Raw genomic sequence first — 12,896 nt, 5'->3', positions numbered from 1 at the left:
TTGCTCTGAAATAAGTAAGCTGTCCACATAAGTGCAGTCTTTGGACCATCCTCTCTCTTCATCCTCCCTCTTTTGTTCTTTTTTAAAAGATTTTATTTATTTACTTTTAGAGAGAGGGGAGGGAGGGAGAAAAGGAGAGAGAATCATCTATGAGTGAGAGATACATCAATCAGTTGCCTCTCGCATGCCCCAGACTGGGGACCTGGCCTGCAGCCCAGGCATGTGCCCTGACTGGGAATCGAACCACAGCCAGAGCCTCTTCCTTTTTTTATAAGCATTTTCTCGGTTATTGTTGACCCTCAGAATTTCTACTTAACTTTTAGGGTCCTGAGTTTACCCATCCTTGGATTCCAGCACCTGACCCGGTGCCTGGCGCACAGCAGGAACTCAGTGAATAGCTGTTGTATGAATGGGGGTGACCTAGGAACCTTCTCACTGATGATAGGCAGGACCCAGCAACCCACCTCCCTTTCACCCTTCTACCTGGGCCGCCGCCCCCAGAGGCGCGCGGGTGAACTGCAAGGGGCGTGCTCAGCGGCAGGGCGTCAGTTTCCTGCGGGCCGGGTTGGTTCTGCAGCGCAGCTCCCGGTCCCCGCCCCGCGGGACCGCCCGAGCGACACCCGCACCTCTTGAGCCTGGTGGTGGCAGCGTGGGGATGGCGGCGGCTCAGGGAGGCTGTGGCTCGGGCGCGGACACCCGGCTGGACCAGGAGACAGCCAGGTGGCTTCGGTGGGACAAGGTGAGGGGCGACCGGAGGCTCGGGGCGCCGGGAGGAGGCGCGAGGTCCTCTGCTTGCTCCCCCCGGCGCCGCGCCGCCTTTCCTGCGGCGAGCGGCGCGGCCCGCGCTTCCTTCCTTGCCTCCCCTCCCACGGGAAGACGGGCGCGGCGGCCAGGCCTCTCCGGCCCCGCCGGCGTGGGGCACATTCCGAGTTTGTCCGGGAAAGGTTGCCCCGGGACACAACCAGCCCGCAGACCGGCCGGGGCTGCAAGTTCCGGAATCGGGGAGACAGCCGGCTGGCCCTAACCTGGCCGGGCGCAGGGGTTTTGCTCGTTGGGGACCAGGTGCGTTCGTCTGGTCCTCAGCAGTCTCAAGTACAACCCCCACCCCTACCCCCGCCGCAAATCGCGCCGTCTGCCTCTTCCTTCGGCTCCTTAGGGCAGCATTCCCACCCACAGCTCCCAGGGGCAGGGTTGCAAACACGGGTCCTCCCGGTTGCGCTCCCCTGACTTCAAGCTTCTTTCTCAATTCTCTGACTTTGCTGAGATGGGAGGAAACCCCTTGGACCCTGCACCCCTAGCTCTGTTCACCCGCTTAGATGCTGCAGCAAAGAGAGAATCGGGAAGCCAGCTGCAGACTTGCCTCCCTCTCTCCTCTGTAACTTGGAGTCTCCGGCTTCCTCCTTGTTCTTTTCTGCTTGCTGTTTGTTTTCTTGGAATGTTCTCTGCTCTCCTCTGCTGAACTTGTTTCTCATGGTGGGGGGGGGGGGGGCGTGTTTGTTGGCTTATTTGTTTAATATCTGTCTCCAGCGCTGACTTGAAAGGCATGCGATCCCTTGGGGGTTGCACAGGACCCCTTCTAGAAGGGCCCAGCACTTGGTTAAGTACTCCGCTCCTGTCTTGAAATTCTTAACAATTGTTGAGTGAGGGGTCCCGTTTTTTGCTTTGTACTGGGCTCCAGCAAGTCAGGTAGCAGGGCCTGACCACGCCTTCGCAAACTCTCACGGTTTATGCAGTGGGGACACACAGTAGACACAGGGTCCCTCCGTGATCTGAAGGTAGAACGTTCCCATGTAGAACGTTCCCATGATGAACCTTGGTAAGCTCAAAGGGCGGAAAGCAAGGAAGCAATTACCATTAATTTATATGGAAAATATTTTCAGCACTCCCTGACCCAAAAAATAACCTACCAAGTGATACCATATAACACATAAAGCATAAAATAATCCTAAAATATAGTAAAAGCAGGAGTGATGTGATAAATACACACCATGCTTTGTATACCATCAGGCCACTCTAGCAACAGACTTTCCATCTTCTTCATTATTGGAGAGACCACTTGATAGACTGGCAGAACCAATAGTAACCTGGGCAGCTTTCAAGGTTCTTTCTCTGAGTGTAGCTAGCATGGTGGTGGATGCAGGCAAGTTCAGCACACACACAACGTCGTTATTTCATTCATCATGATCAAAACAATTACGTCCAGTTTTATACTAACACCCTATGAGCTCATAGGCTTCTCAATCCCTTAGGACACATCTTGCTAAAAGATGCACGGAATGAGCCGAGATAAAGCACAGGTCCCAGCTCACAGACACAGTTCCCGGCTCTGGTGGCCTGATGCTGAGATGCTGCGTGTGGATCCCGGGCGGGAGCTTGCAGGGCCATTGCTGCTGGGGGTGCCGCTGCTTCTATCATGGCTGCTGCCAAACACAGGCTGACTGCGGTTTTCACGTCTCACTTTTTTTGGTAAAGGCAAAAATCCTCTTTCGATTTCTTTCTTTCAGTTAGCACAGACTGGCACTAGCAGGTCTTTTGTAATACAAAGTTTTGAAAAGGTGGGGGGAGCTCCCTGTGCCTGAAGTAGTTGTTGAGTAAATGAAGAAGATTGCAGATCCTGCCACCAGGGCGGGGCCTCCTGTCTCCTCCCTCTTTACCTTCTGGCCCCTGTAGAGGAAAAGCACCTCCTGTTTCTGGATGCTGTTGGCAACATTTCTGCTTTCTTGAAAAGACAGCCTTGTAATTCTCTAGGGAAGGAAAGTGCTTCCATCTCTGATAACTTAGTAACTCGCAGTGTGTAGAAAACTTTTAGGTGGTAATGAATTGTTCCTAAAACTTTCTCTTTGGAGAAATAAACACCTAATTTCCACAGTGTTGTATCTGTCCACTCCCTGGGCAGAGATGAGGGGTTGTTGTCCTTCTTACTTTTTAATATCTACCACTTCTCTTCTTTCCTCTCCCAATTTCCTCTTTGGTTTGAGACAGGCAGCAAGAGGAAACTTCCTGCTAGCTGAAAGCTTTACAGCCCCTGGGTCTGAGCCCCCCGGGCGACAAAGCACCCTGCATTTCCACTGAGACTTCACTTTTGTCTTTAGCTGCTGTCAGCTTTGGTCACTCCCTTGCGTTGATTCTCACTCCTACTGCCCACTGGACTTTCCTTTCTTATCACTTCTCCTTTGGTTTCTCTCAAGCTATTGGCCTTTTATAGACACGAAGGCCAATTATTTTGTTTTTTTGGTAGAGACCAAAGGCCAATTAGAATTTTTCACATCAATACTGAGAATCACCAGATGTTGGGTGTGGTGTCAAAGTTTTGGTTTTCTCATTCTCTCAGCAAATATTATTTGGAATTCTTTTTTGTTCCAGACCTGAGCCCTTCATTGGGGGCACCTGCCAATCTGATTGGTCAGCTTGTGCTCTGTGATCGGGGTCTTTTGCTTTTAACCAAAGGGGCAGGCTTTCACTTAATTCCTCTTGATTCTGGAGCAATCAGGAAATGTGGGCTTAATTCCAGGAGGCCAAGGTTTTATTGTAAGAGCATTTCAAAGTTTAATTATGTAGCCATATCACGCCTGCGTGTTCATCTAGTGAGATGATGACTGTAAAGTAGAAATAAAGTAATTCCTCTATTCTAGTTCTTAATTTAAAATGTCCAATAGGGAATTGGCATGATTGCCATTTTTCTCCTTCTGAACATTTTCTGCAGCTGTTGCACAAAGAAAAAAGGGCAGCGTAAAGTGAACTTAAATGATTCATGTGAACGTCTGTTTGAAGCCGTGAGTATGAGAGAAAAGGCACAGAGTTCACACCTACCATGTAGTTTAGACAAGTCTCTTACTCTCTGAGGAGCCTCCATCTGTAAAACGGGGTTCTTGTTACTTGTCTGCCCCTTGAAGTCATTACAAGATTCAAGTTTGACCAGGTATGTGAAATCGTTGTACAAGTTATAAAACACTACAGAAAAAAAGTTTTGATTTAAATTGTATAATCTTTTGCTCTCTGGGAAAATTTGAAAACATTAAGGAGGAAAATTTGATTACAACTAAGTACCAGGCAGACAAAGATGTTTTACGTTAATCTAATGTAAACCACCTCAAAACCATCTTGTAAGGAACATTCTAGACTTGTTTGCACAAGTGAATAGCGTTGGTGAGTGGTGATGTGGCCGAGATTTCATTCTGGTATTAAACCCCACAACCTCTAAGTTCATTCCATTTTTCCAAATTGCTTGCCTTGGTAGGAAAGAAAATAATAATACATTATAAAGGGAAAGACTAAATACAGATGCAGGCAAAAGTAGGTTTACACTTCACGTGGAAAAAGACATGCAGGTTTGGGTTATTCCAGTAGCTTTAGTAACTCTGTTCCACATACTCACGACCCTAAACCTACTTTTGCCCACCCCTGTATATACCTATTCTAAACTATTCTAAAACTAAATATATTTCTTATTTATCACAATATCATTCATTATAATTCAAAAATCACTTTATATTTGAAATATAAAAAGCATCAAAATATTGAAATATTGAAAAGCTTAGATGGAGTCTCCCTGCCCCAGGTGGAATCATTCTGTTATCTACCTAGCTGTATCTGGTACACACCTTTGTGTTTTGCAGAATCCCTTAACTTTGGAGTCCGTGAAACAACTGATTGCAGAAGGCGATAAAGCAGAACTCCAGAAATGTTTCGGGGCTCGCATGGAGTTTGGGACAGCTGGCCTCCGAGCTGCCATGGGAGTGGGAGTGTCTCGTATGAATGACTTGACCATCATCCAGACTACACAGGTACCACGTGTGTTTGTGACTCAGTTATTCTTAACACGTACCCGCTGTTACAAGATAAACTGAGGCATATTAAAAACTTGAAGGGTTTATCTGAGCAAAAAATCTATTTGAATCAGGCAGCACCAAACTGGAAATGGTTCGAAGCCCTACTCTGACCAGAGCTGGGCGAAAGACTTTTCTTGAGAAGAGGCAGAAGCAAAGCAAGGAGACTAATAGATGGGCTATAGCTCAAGCGGTTACTTACCTGGGAAAGCTCAGGTGTATTTGTAGTTGGTGTCCTTAGGTTTGATCTCTTAACCTTGAGGCATTTACAAGCGTTGATTTTGATTTGTCTCACAGGTTTTGGTTTGCTCACTTAGGCTGCTCAGGCATTAACGCCACCTCAGTCTCATGGCCTCTTTGTGTGATTAGTTGAACCCCAGGCTCCCTTTGTGGTCGACAGGCCTCACTTGTTTTCATTACGGCCCGGTCTCGTGGGTTGTCCCGGCACAGGGAGTCTACTCCATAAAGTAAGGCTTGGGCAGTTGGCTGAAGCAGCGCTTGTTTCAAACTCACGCAACCATTCATTCATTCATGTAACAGAGATTTATTGAATGCGTACCATGCGCCAGACATTGGGAATATAATAATGACGGACACAGACGCATGGATCTTTCATTCCAGAGCAAGTTCATTTTTGTTGCAGTTGCACAGATGCAAGCATTGCAAAGCTTTTCTAACCGCCCGAGTAACCACGAGCCAGTTCTCTTTGGGGTGAAGGTAGAGCCCGGGTGGAGATTGTTGCTGAGTGCCCTGGCCTTCATTTGTGAGTTTTACTCACAAATGTCAGGGTCTAGGCCCAACTTTAGGAAACAGAGATGAAGCCTTTGACAAGACAGAAGGGCTGCCACTGAGTATGGAGAGGTCTGTTTATGAGGGAAATGAAGGCAAACAGATTCTCCAGGCTCTTTAACAACTTAGACCTGTGACAAATGAAGGCCACCTTAATTCTGGGAAAGAAAAGGCTGGTCAAACTGACTGGTGAGCACATGTACCTTACACGCATCTCCCAGCATAAAAGGCAGTTGGGCATGTTGTAGCAAAACCCTAATAAGATGCATTACTAGGGCTATAGAATAAATCACCCAAAACAGTGATTTTAAACAGTCTATTTTCCTCACAAATCTGTAAAGTGAGTAGAGCTTAGTGGAGACAGCTAATCTCTGTTACACGTGGCATCACCTGGGCCAGCGAGGAGCCTGGAGCCCCCTGGAAGCTCCCTCACTCACAGGTCTGCAGTTGGTGCTGGCTGCTGGCTGAGATCCGAGCCGGGGCTGGACCACTGCTTGAGGCCTGGCTTCCTCACAACGTGGGGCTGGGGAACCATCCAGAGAGAGTGTGGGTGCCAGGTGGGGGCTCTATTGACTTTTCTAACCTGGCCTTGAAAGTCACCCCAAGTCAGTTACTCCCACCATATTATGCTTGTTAAAAGCAAGTCAGTAAGGCTGTTCATATTTAAGAAGAGGGTATGTTGACACCCACCTGTCATTGAAGGAACCTCATGTCACAGGAGAGGATCCTGTGGGATGGGATGTATTGGCATGACCATCTTTGGAAAATTAGTTGGCCCAACTGTAGGGGATTCAGTGGCTTCTCAGTGAATGCCGGGTCTTTCTCCTGCATTCATCCACATCTAGTTCCTAGGAACGATGCAGCCTATCCCCAGGAAGGTCTTAGTACCTACCTCAAACCTCCTCCTCCCTAGAGGAGTCGGTCTCTTCTGGGACTGCACACTGCAATGCTGAGACGCCTACAAAACTAAGATGAGCCCTTGAAGGTCATCTCGTACAGTCGGCTACCTCTTGGGATAATTTCCCCACAATCCCAGCACTCCGAAGTGGTCACCCAGCCTGCACTGGCGCGCTTCCAGCAGGAGGAGGCATGTTCAGAGTTAGGAGAGTTGTGAGAGCAGCAGGGCGTTTTGAAGCCTTAGGAGCGGTTTCCACATCAGAGGAAAAGGGTTCCCAGGAGAAACGCCCCAGGCTTCCCCTCCCAGCCTCGGGGAGGGGTGACCTGAAGGAATGTGCTGGCTTCCACCGTGACCTCGGCCCCCTGCCCGCTGGTCTCTGCGGTGGACGCTCCTAAAGGTGTCCCCAAGTTCATCTGGTTGGATTTAAGAAGCAGATGTATGTGAGTCAAGAACACCCAGAAGGGAAACAGGACGGAGACTAGAGGGACATTTTTTTGTATTGTTTGCCTCATTCGTAGAGGTCACGATTTCCTCTTGGGTTACTTAGCCGTGTCACGAGACGTCAGGGATGGAGAACTTGCCATCTTCCGAAATAGCCATCCCGCCCTTGCACTGCTGTCGTTAAAGAATGGTTTCACTGTTTGGGGTCGACATCTCTCTTTCTGTAGCTTTTACACATGGATCATAGTTTGACCCTTTGAAGCCATCCAAAGTTTATTTCTTGTGTCCTAGGATAACATTTCAGTTCAGAGAACCTCCCGTAGCATCCTGCCCTGGGTCTTTTCTGGGCCCTTCTCTTGGGTCCTTAGACTCAGGCAGCCCCACGGTCTTTTCAGACAGTGTGGAGATGGGAGGATTTGGGACCAAGGCTAAATGCTTTTTGTCCCCTTGAACTTAGGGGCCACAACAGGAATCAGCCAGGGATGGGAAGAGGGTACCATCACTCTTGTAAGCCCTAGCAGGTGAGCACGTCATCTCCTTCAGGGGAACCCACAAAACCAATACACATGTGTCCTTATTTCTTTGTATCACTCAGCCTCAGGAGATAGGCCTGAAGCTGTGTGTGTGTGTGTGTGTGTGTCTGTGTGTCTAGGAAAAACAAACGGCATTCTAAACAGGCCCTGCCCTGGCAACAAAGCCGTGAGGTACCCTCCCTGCCAAAATGATTTCCTTCAGCCAGAATGAAATGAGTAATATGAACCATCATCATTACCCAATCAACCTTTGTTCTCTTTGTTCTGTGGTATATCCGGTTTTATCCAGTACCCTAAACTGATTGAATTCAAAGTTCCCTGTTTTCCAGTCTTTCGCACTTCAGGTGGAGGTGATGTTATCGCTCCCACTGCAGTACAGGAGTGGTGCGTTCTTCGTTTCTAGCGGGCGCGCTGGCCCAGATTGTGTGGACTCTTACTGCGTAGAATTGGCTGTATCGTGTTGTCAGACTGGCATCACCTCCTGAAGCCCTCCACCTGCTGAAAACCAGTATCACAAACAGAGAAACACAGAACGTGTCCGATCAGTCAGTTGTCAAAACCTTATCAAACGTATTGAGTTTCGTTGACCTCTGACGGTACGGAGCAGGCAGAAATATGTGAAACAAGCCCCTGTCCTCAGGCCCCTGGAACTCGTGTTAAAGAAGGAGTGCAGGCTTTGAAGGAAAGTAACAAGAACAACAGTGCTCCTAACAGCAACATGTAGTGCTTCTCTGGTGTTAGATTCTCGGCACTTGGCATATTTCACTCATTTAATCCTTACAAAGCCTGCTGAGGTAGGTACTGTGTCATTCCTGTTTCACAGAAGAGGAAACTGAGGCGCCAGGAAATTAAGGAACTCGTTATTTGCTCAGAGGTGGCAGAGCGGAGCCCAAACCCACTGACACTGTGCTTTAACCCCCCCACTGAACCACCTCTAACCAGACCTGGGGGACAAATCCAGGCTCTGCCACTCATGTGTCTGGACAGGTCACTGAGCCTCTCTGGGTCTTAGTTTCCTCATTGATAAAATGGGGCTTCTTGGCAAAGTGGACCAGGGGTTAGTGATTTTAGATATTAAGTGTCTGATATAGTACCTGATACATATAGATCAACAATAAAGTTTTTGTTTTCCTGTTCGTTCACCTTGTTTAATTGCTGAAGGATTTCTCCCCTTTCTGCAACAATGTCTCCTGTGGAAGTAGAGAAAAATTTACCAACTTACCATATACATTTGAAGTGTTAAAACATACATACTCTTTTAATCCATGGGGTATTCTTTTTAGGGATTTTGCAGATACCTTGGAAAACAATTCAGTGACCTTAAGCAAAGAGGTGTCGTGATCAGCTTTGATGCTCGAGCTCACCCAGCGAGTGGAGGCAGCAGCAGAAGGTATTTGAAGACACTCTTTTTCTTTGTAGTGTGTTTTGTAGTGTGTTTTGTCGCTATTTCAATGGCTAGCCTTTGAAAACCATTTGTCAGCCTCATTGCTTAACTACAACAAATGAAAGGTAAATTCTGTTTGCAACTTTTAAAAATTCTGGTTTTACATTAGGGCTAAGACAGTGGAATTATTTTGACAATTTAGAATTTAATACATACCTAAATGAAAGAAAGTTTGTTAAGAATTTCTTCTCACATGTGTCTTCTCACTTTCTTCCTTTAATGTACTTTTTTTTCTCCCAGTACTCATAAGCCTCATGAGCTCCTTCCCGTTCTTGAAGGCCCATTCCAAGCTGCATTCTCGTCACATTCACAGACCAGTGGGGCTCTCTCTCATGAAGCTGTAGGGAGACGATGATAGTCACGATGACGGCGATGTTAGAATAGCAGTCATTTGAGTGCTTAGTGTGAGCTAGGCCCTTACGTATTTAGTCATTGAACCCTATAAGGCATGTACTTTTTTCTCTGCTCTAAGATCATAAAGGGAAAGAAGGAGCCACAATTTAAGCCTAAAGAGGCTAGTGCCACAAGTTGGCCAGCTTTTTCTCTAAAAGGCAAGTAATAAACACCTTACATGTTGTAGATCAAACACTCTGTCACAACTGCTGGTTCTGCCACATGGCGCACAACCAGCCGAGGGCAGTCTGTAACGGAGCAGGCGGGGCCGTGCTCCAATAAAACCCTATTTACAAAATGAGTGCAGTTTGCCAATCCCTGCTCTTAATCGTGGAGTGGGGCCTTTTTTTTTTTTTACATGAATACTTACCTATTATGAATTTTTTTATTGCTTCAGAGTGTAAGCATTAGTAGTCTCTTAGATTAGAACATACAAATGTTTAACATTAATGAAGTTCTCATTACCTTGAGAGTGGTGGACGAGTTCACTGAGGCCTAATCTTTGCCTTTCAGGAGCTTGCGGTCTAAGAGAAAAGCATTAATGGGAACAGATGTGCAGCTGTGAGGAAGGGACCATGGTCCAGGCCAAGGACTGGGTGATGTCACTCCCCACATTGAACTCAGGGTGACCTAAGATTTCTGGTCTTCAGCTGCAGGCTCAAAAATGTGATTTTTTTTCAACAAAGCAAGAGAGAAGCTGTAGCTCTCAGGGATGGACACACATGAACACCTTTACAAGAGAGTGATGCTATAGGAACCCGAGTATCGGTTTGTCAGTTTTCAGTTCATGAACTTACAGTTAGAATTAGGTTACGGGCGTGCTTTACTGCCCCGGGGCGGGGTGGGGTGGGGCAGGACAGGACAGGCCAGGCTCTCTAGCGGTAGCACAGACCGTGTGTCTGTGTGGCGAACTCTCTTCAGCTTCTCAGATTTTTTCTCTTTAGGCTGACTTCCCTGTTCCTGGTTGCCACTCAGTGTTTACCTATGTTAACGTTGTCAGTTGAGGTACAGATACTTCTTGCTCTAGCCTTGGAGCCACATTGTTTCCCAAAAGTAGCTGATGTTATTAATTCTACTGAAGTTATGGTTCAGGTGTCAGAGTTGGGTGGGAGGGGCTGGGGTGGGGTGGCGCTCAGGACTGCTGTCACCACCACGCGCAAGCTGTTGGAGACTGTAACCTAAGTACTAAGCATGGCAAAGCAAGTGTGATCAGTGAAGAAGATCAATGGAATCTTCTTCAAGAGCCGGATACTCTTGTAGTCTCAGAGTTTTACCTAAGGAAATGGCTATTTGTTCTTTAATCTTCCAACTTCATATACCGAGTGGGGAGCATGAGAGGCAACCATGAAGCATACACAGAGGGCACATTGAATTGTTTTGTGCACACTTGTAGCTCAGAACGTTCATATGTATATCATCGAACACACAAGCTGGAGCAAAAGTAGGTTTACAGTCGTTCCCATGGGAAATGACACAGTAACTAATGAGTAATTCCACAGGAACAAGCCCCTGTTCTGTGTGCTCACAGCAGGAACCTGCTTTCGCCCCACCCTGCGTGTTGAGTGGCTCCTTTGCCAACGTTAAGGTCAGCCTGGCATGTGATCAGTGTTCACGAGGGTGGAAGTGACTCCATGCCGTTCATTCTAGCAAATATAGTTTCATTCAGATTTTTATTAAGCTTGTTTTTGATGAATTTTGCTATTTTTGTGACTTTGCCCTATGGAGACTCCTTTTTTCTTTTCTGTCAAAATTTTTTCTTGTATTAATGACTCTGGGTTGTAGGGATTTTGAATTGTTAAAGTGCAGAGCTCTCTTGTGGCACAGCCAGCTCCCAGATTTGGGGAGAGAATGAATGACCGGGTTAATTCTGTAATGGCCTAATGTTGTTCTTTGGAAGGAAAGCGCTCACTTGCTGTGGGCAAGCGTTGCACTCCAAGCATGAAGAAAGGCTTGGTGCCATGTGCCCTGCCCGAAGCCGGCTGCTGTCGAACTTAACAGAAATGCCAGGGACGAAGATTTAAGCCTTTTTTAAGAGCTGAATGGAGCCAAGATATAAATATGTCAAATGTGTGTGTGTTGCTTATGCATACATGACACACACACACACGGACATGCCAACATGATACCATGTAATGAAATGCTAGTCTGCGTGGTCTCCACTGGGTTGCGACAGCTTTGGGCTCGAGTTCCTCACCCTCTGCACTACGGACATGGGGCTTCACACGGGCCAGCAAACTCTTTGCTGCAAAGGACGGCCCTGGGCATCGTAGGCTGTTCAGTGGCATCCCTGACTCACACCCACTAACTCCCAGCGGGACCTTACCCCACTTCCAAAGACAACCAGAAGGGTCTCCAGACACTTCAATGTCCCATGGGGCAGAATCCCTCTTGGTCGGGTACCACTGAGAGAGACAGGGAGTTGAAAGACTTGGGACTGGGCCTGGTCTGCTGCGAAGTGACTGCTGGACATGGGACCCATTATCTGGCCTCTCTCGGCTGTAGTCCTATTTCTGTAAAACAAAGGGGTAGAATAAGGTGCCTACTAAGGTTTATCCAGCTTCATGGTTCTATACCAATGGCCACAAAATGAACGTTCCCCTGCTCTACTGAACCTAAAGAAGTGGCTGGGCAGGGCAGTCATTTCCTTCTTTACTGTCACCCGTGGTCCTGACACCTCTGCTCTCCTTTCTCCCTGTCACACGGCATTTCCAGGTTTGCCCGGCTTGCTGCCACCACGTTTATCACTCAGGGGGTTCCTGTGTACCTGTTTTCTGACATAACCCCCACCCCTTTTGTGGTAAGTAACAGGTTCATTTTATAATTTCCTGTCATGGGGTTGGGGAGGGGACAGGGCTGAATGTTACAAGCTTGAGGGCTGTCGGGAGTCAGGTGTTGAAGGGCAGAAGAGCTCCTGGGCATTTATTGGGCATCCTGTCTTCTCTCCAGGAATCTTTCTCCTACATCCTCAGAGTATTTCTCTGGTGTTCAGCTTTTGATTCATCAGAATTGACTTTTTTTAAGTGCAATTTTCCTTTTGCTTGCATTCGAAGGATATTTTAGCTGGTTAGCAAAATGTCTTTTGTTTGTGTATTTTTCTTTGTTTGGTTTGTAGTTCTGTTTCCCAGTTATCACAGTAGGAAACTTCTTGTGTCTGAATCTGAATTCACCTGCAGTCATGTCTTGCCATGAATGTTTTTGACAGGTTGGTGCACCAGCTTTTTATACAAATGTACGTTCTAAGCAGTATTCATGGCCAGTACAGAAAGCATGCTTGGCATGTTTTAGTGAGATTTTAATCAAATAATTCATGTAGCAGAATCTAAAGAAAAGGACTGTAGGGACCATGGCAGCTGTTGTTTTTAAGAAGATAGAACTTTTCAGAGTGGGGCCAGATGCTACGGATATATTTTTTAGAAATTAAGCCAACAGTGTGATTTGAGTGCCGTTGGTTACATCAAGTAGAAATGATGGTGCACTGATAAAGGAGCAGCGATGCCCACTGGTATTGCGTTTACTGTCTCTGGGGCACGACAGACAGATACGCCTCCTTCGAGGCTGTAAAATAAATAAGC

General features: G+C 47.1%; 1 protein-coding gene across 1 annotated transcript in view; it reads left to right on the top strand.

Annotated features, from left to right (window-relative positions):
• Positions 1-592: 592 nt before the first annotated feature.
• Positions 593-12,896, top strand: part of PGM2 (phosphoglucomutase 2) — a 29,925-nt gene continuing 17,621 nt past the window's right edge. Inside the window, exons 1-4 of the mRNA XM_053922899.1 lie at positions 593-739; positions 4,617-4,784; positions 8,771-8,877; positions 12,037-12,121. Coding sequence (XP_053778874.1) covers positions 656-739; positions 4,617-4,784; positions 8,771-8,877; positions 12,037-12,121 — 444 coding nt within the window. The 5' untranslated portion in view covers positions 593-655. The remainder of the gene's footprint in view (positions 740-4,616; positions 4,785-8,770; positions 8,878-12,036; positions 12,122-12,896) is intronic.

The sequence above is a fragment of the Desmodus rotundus genome, chromosome 4 (genome assembly GCF_022682495.2).
Source record: "Desmodus rotundus isolate HL8 chromosome 4, HLdesRot8A.1, whole genome shotgun sequence".
In the NCBI taxonomy this organism is placed as follows: Eukaryota; Metazoa; Chordata; class Mammalia; order Chiroptera; family Phyllostomidae; genus Desmodus; species Desmodus rotundus.
The sequence above is the reverse complement of the archived record's forward strand: the minus strand, read 5'-3'. Positions and strand labels throughout refer to the sequence as shown.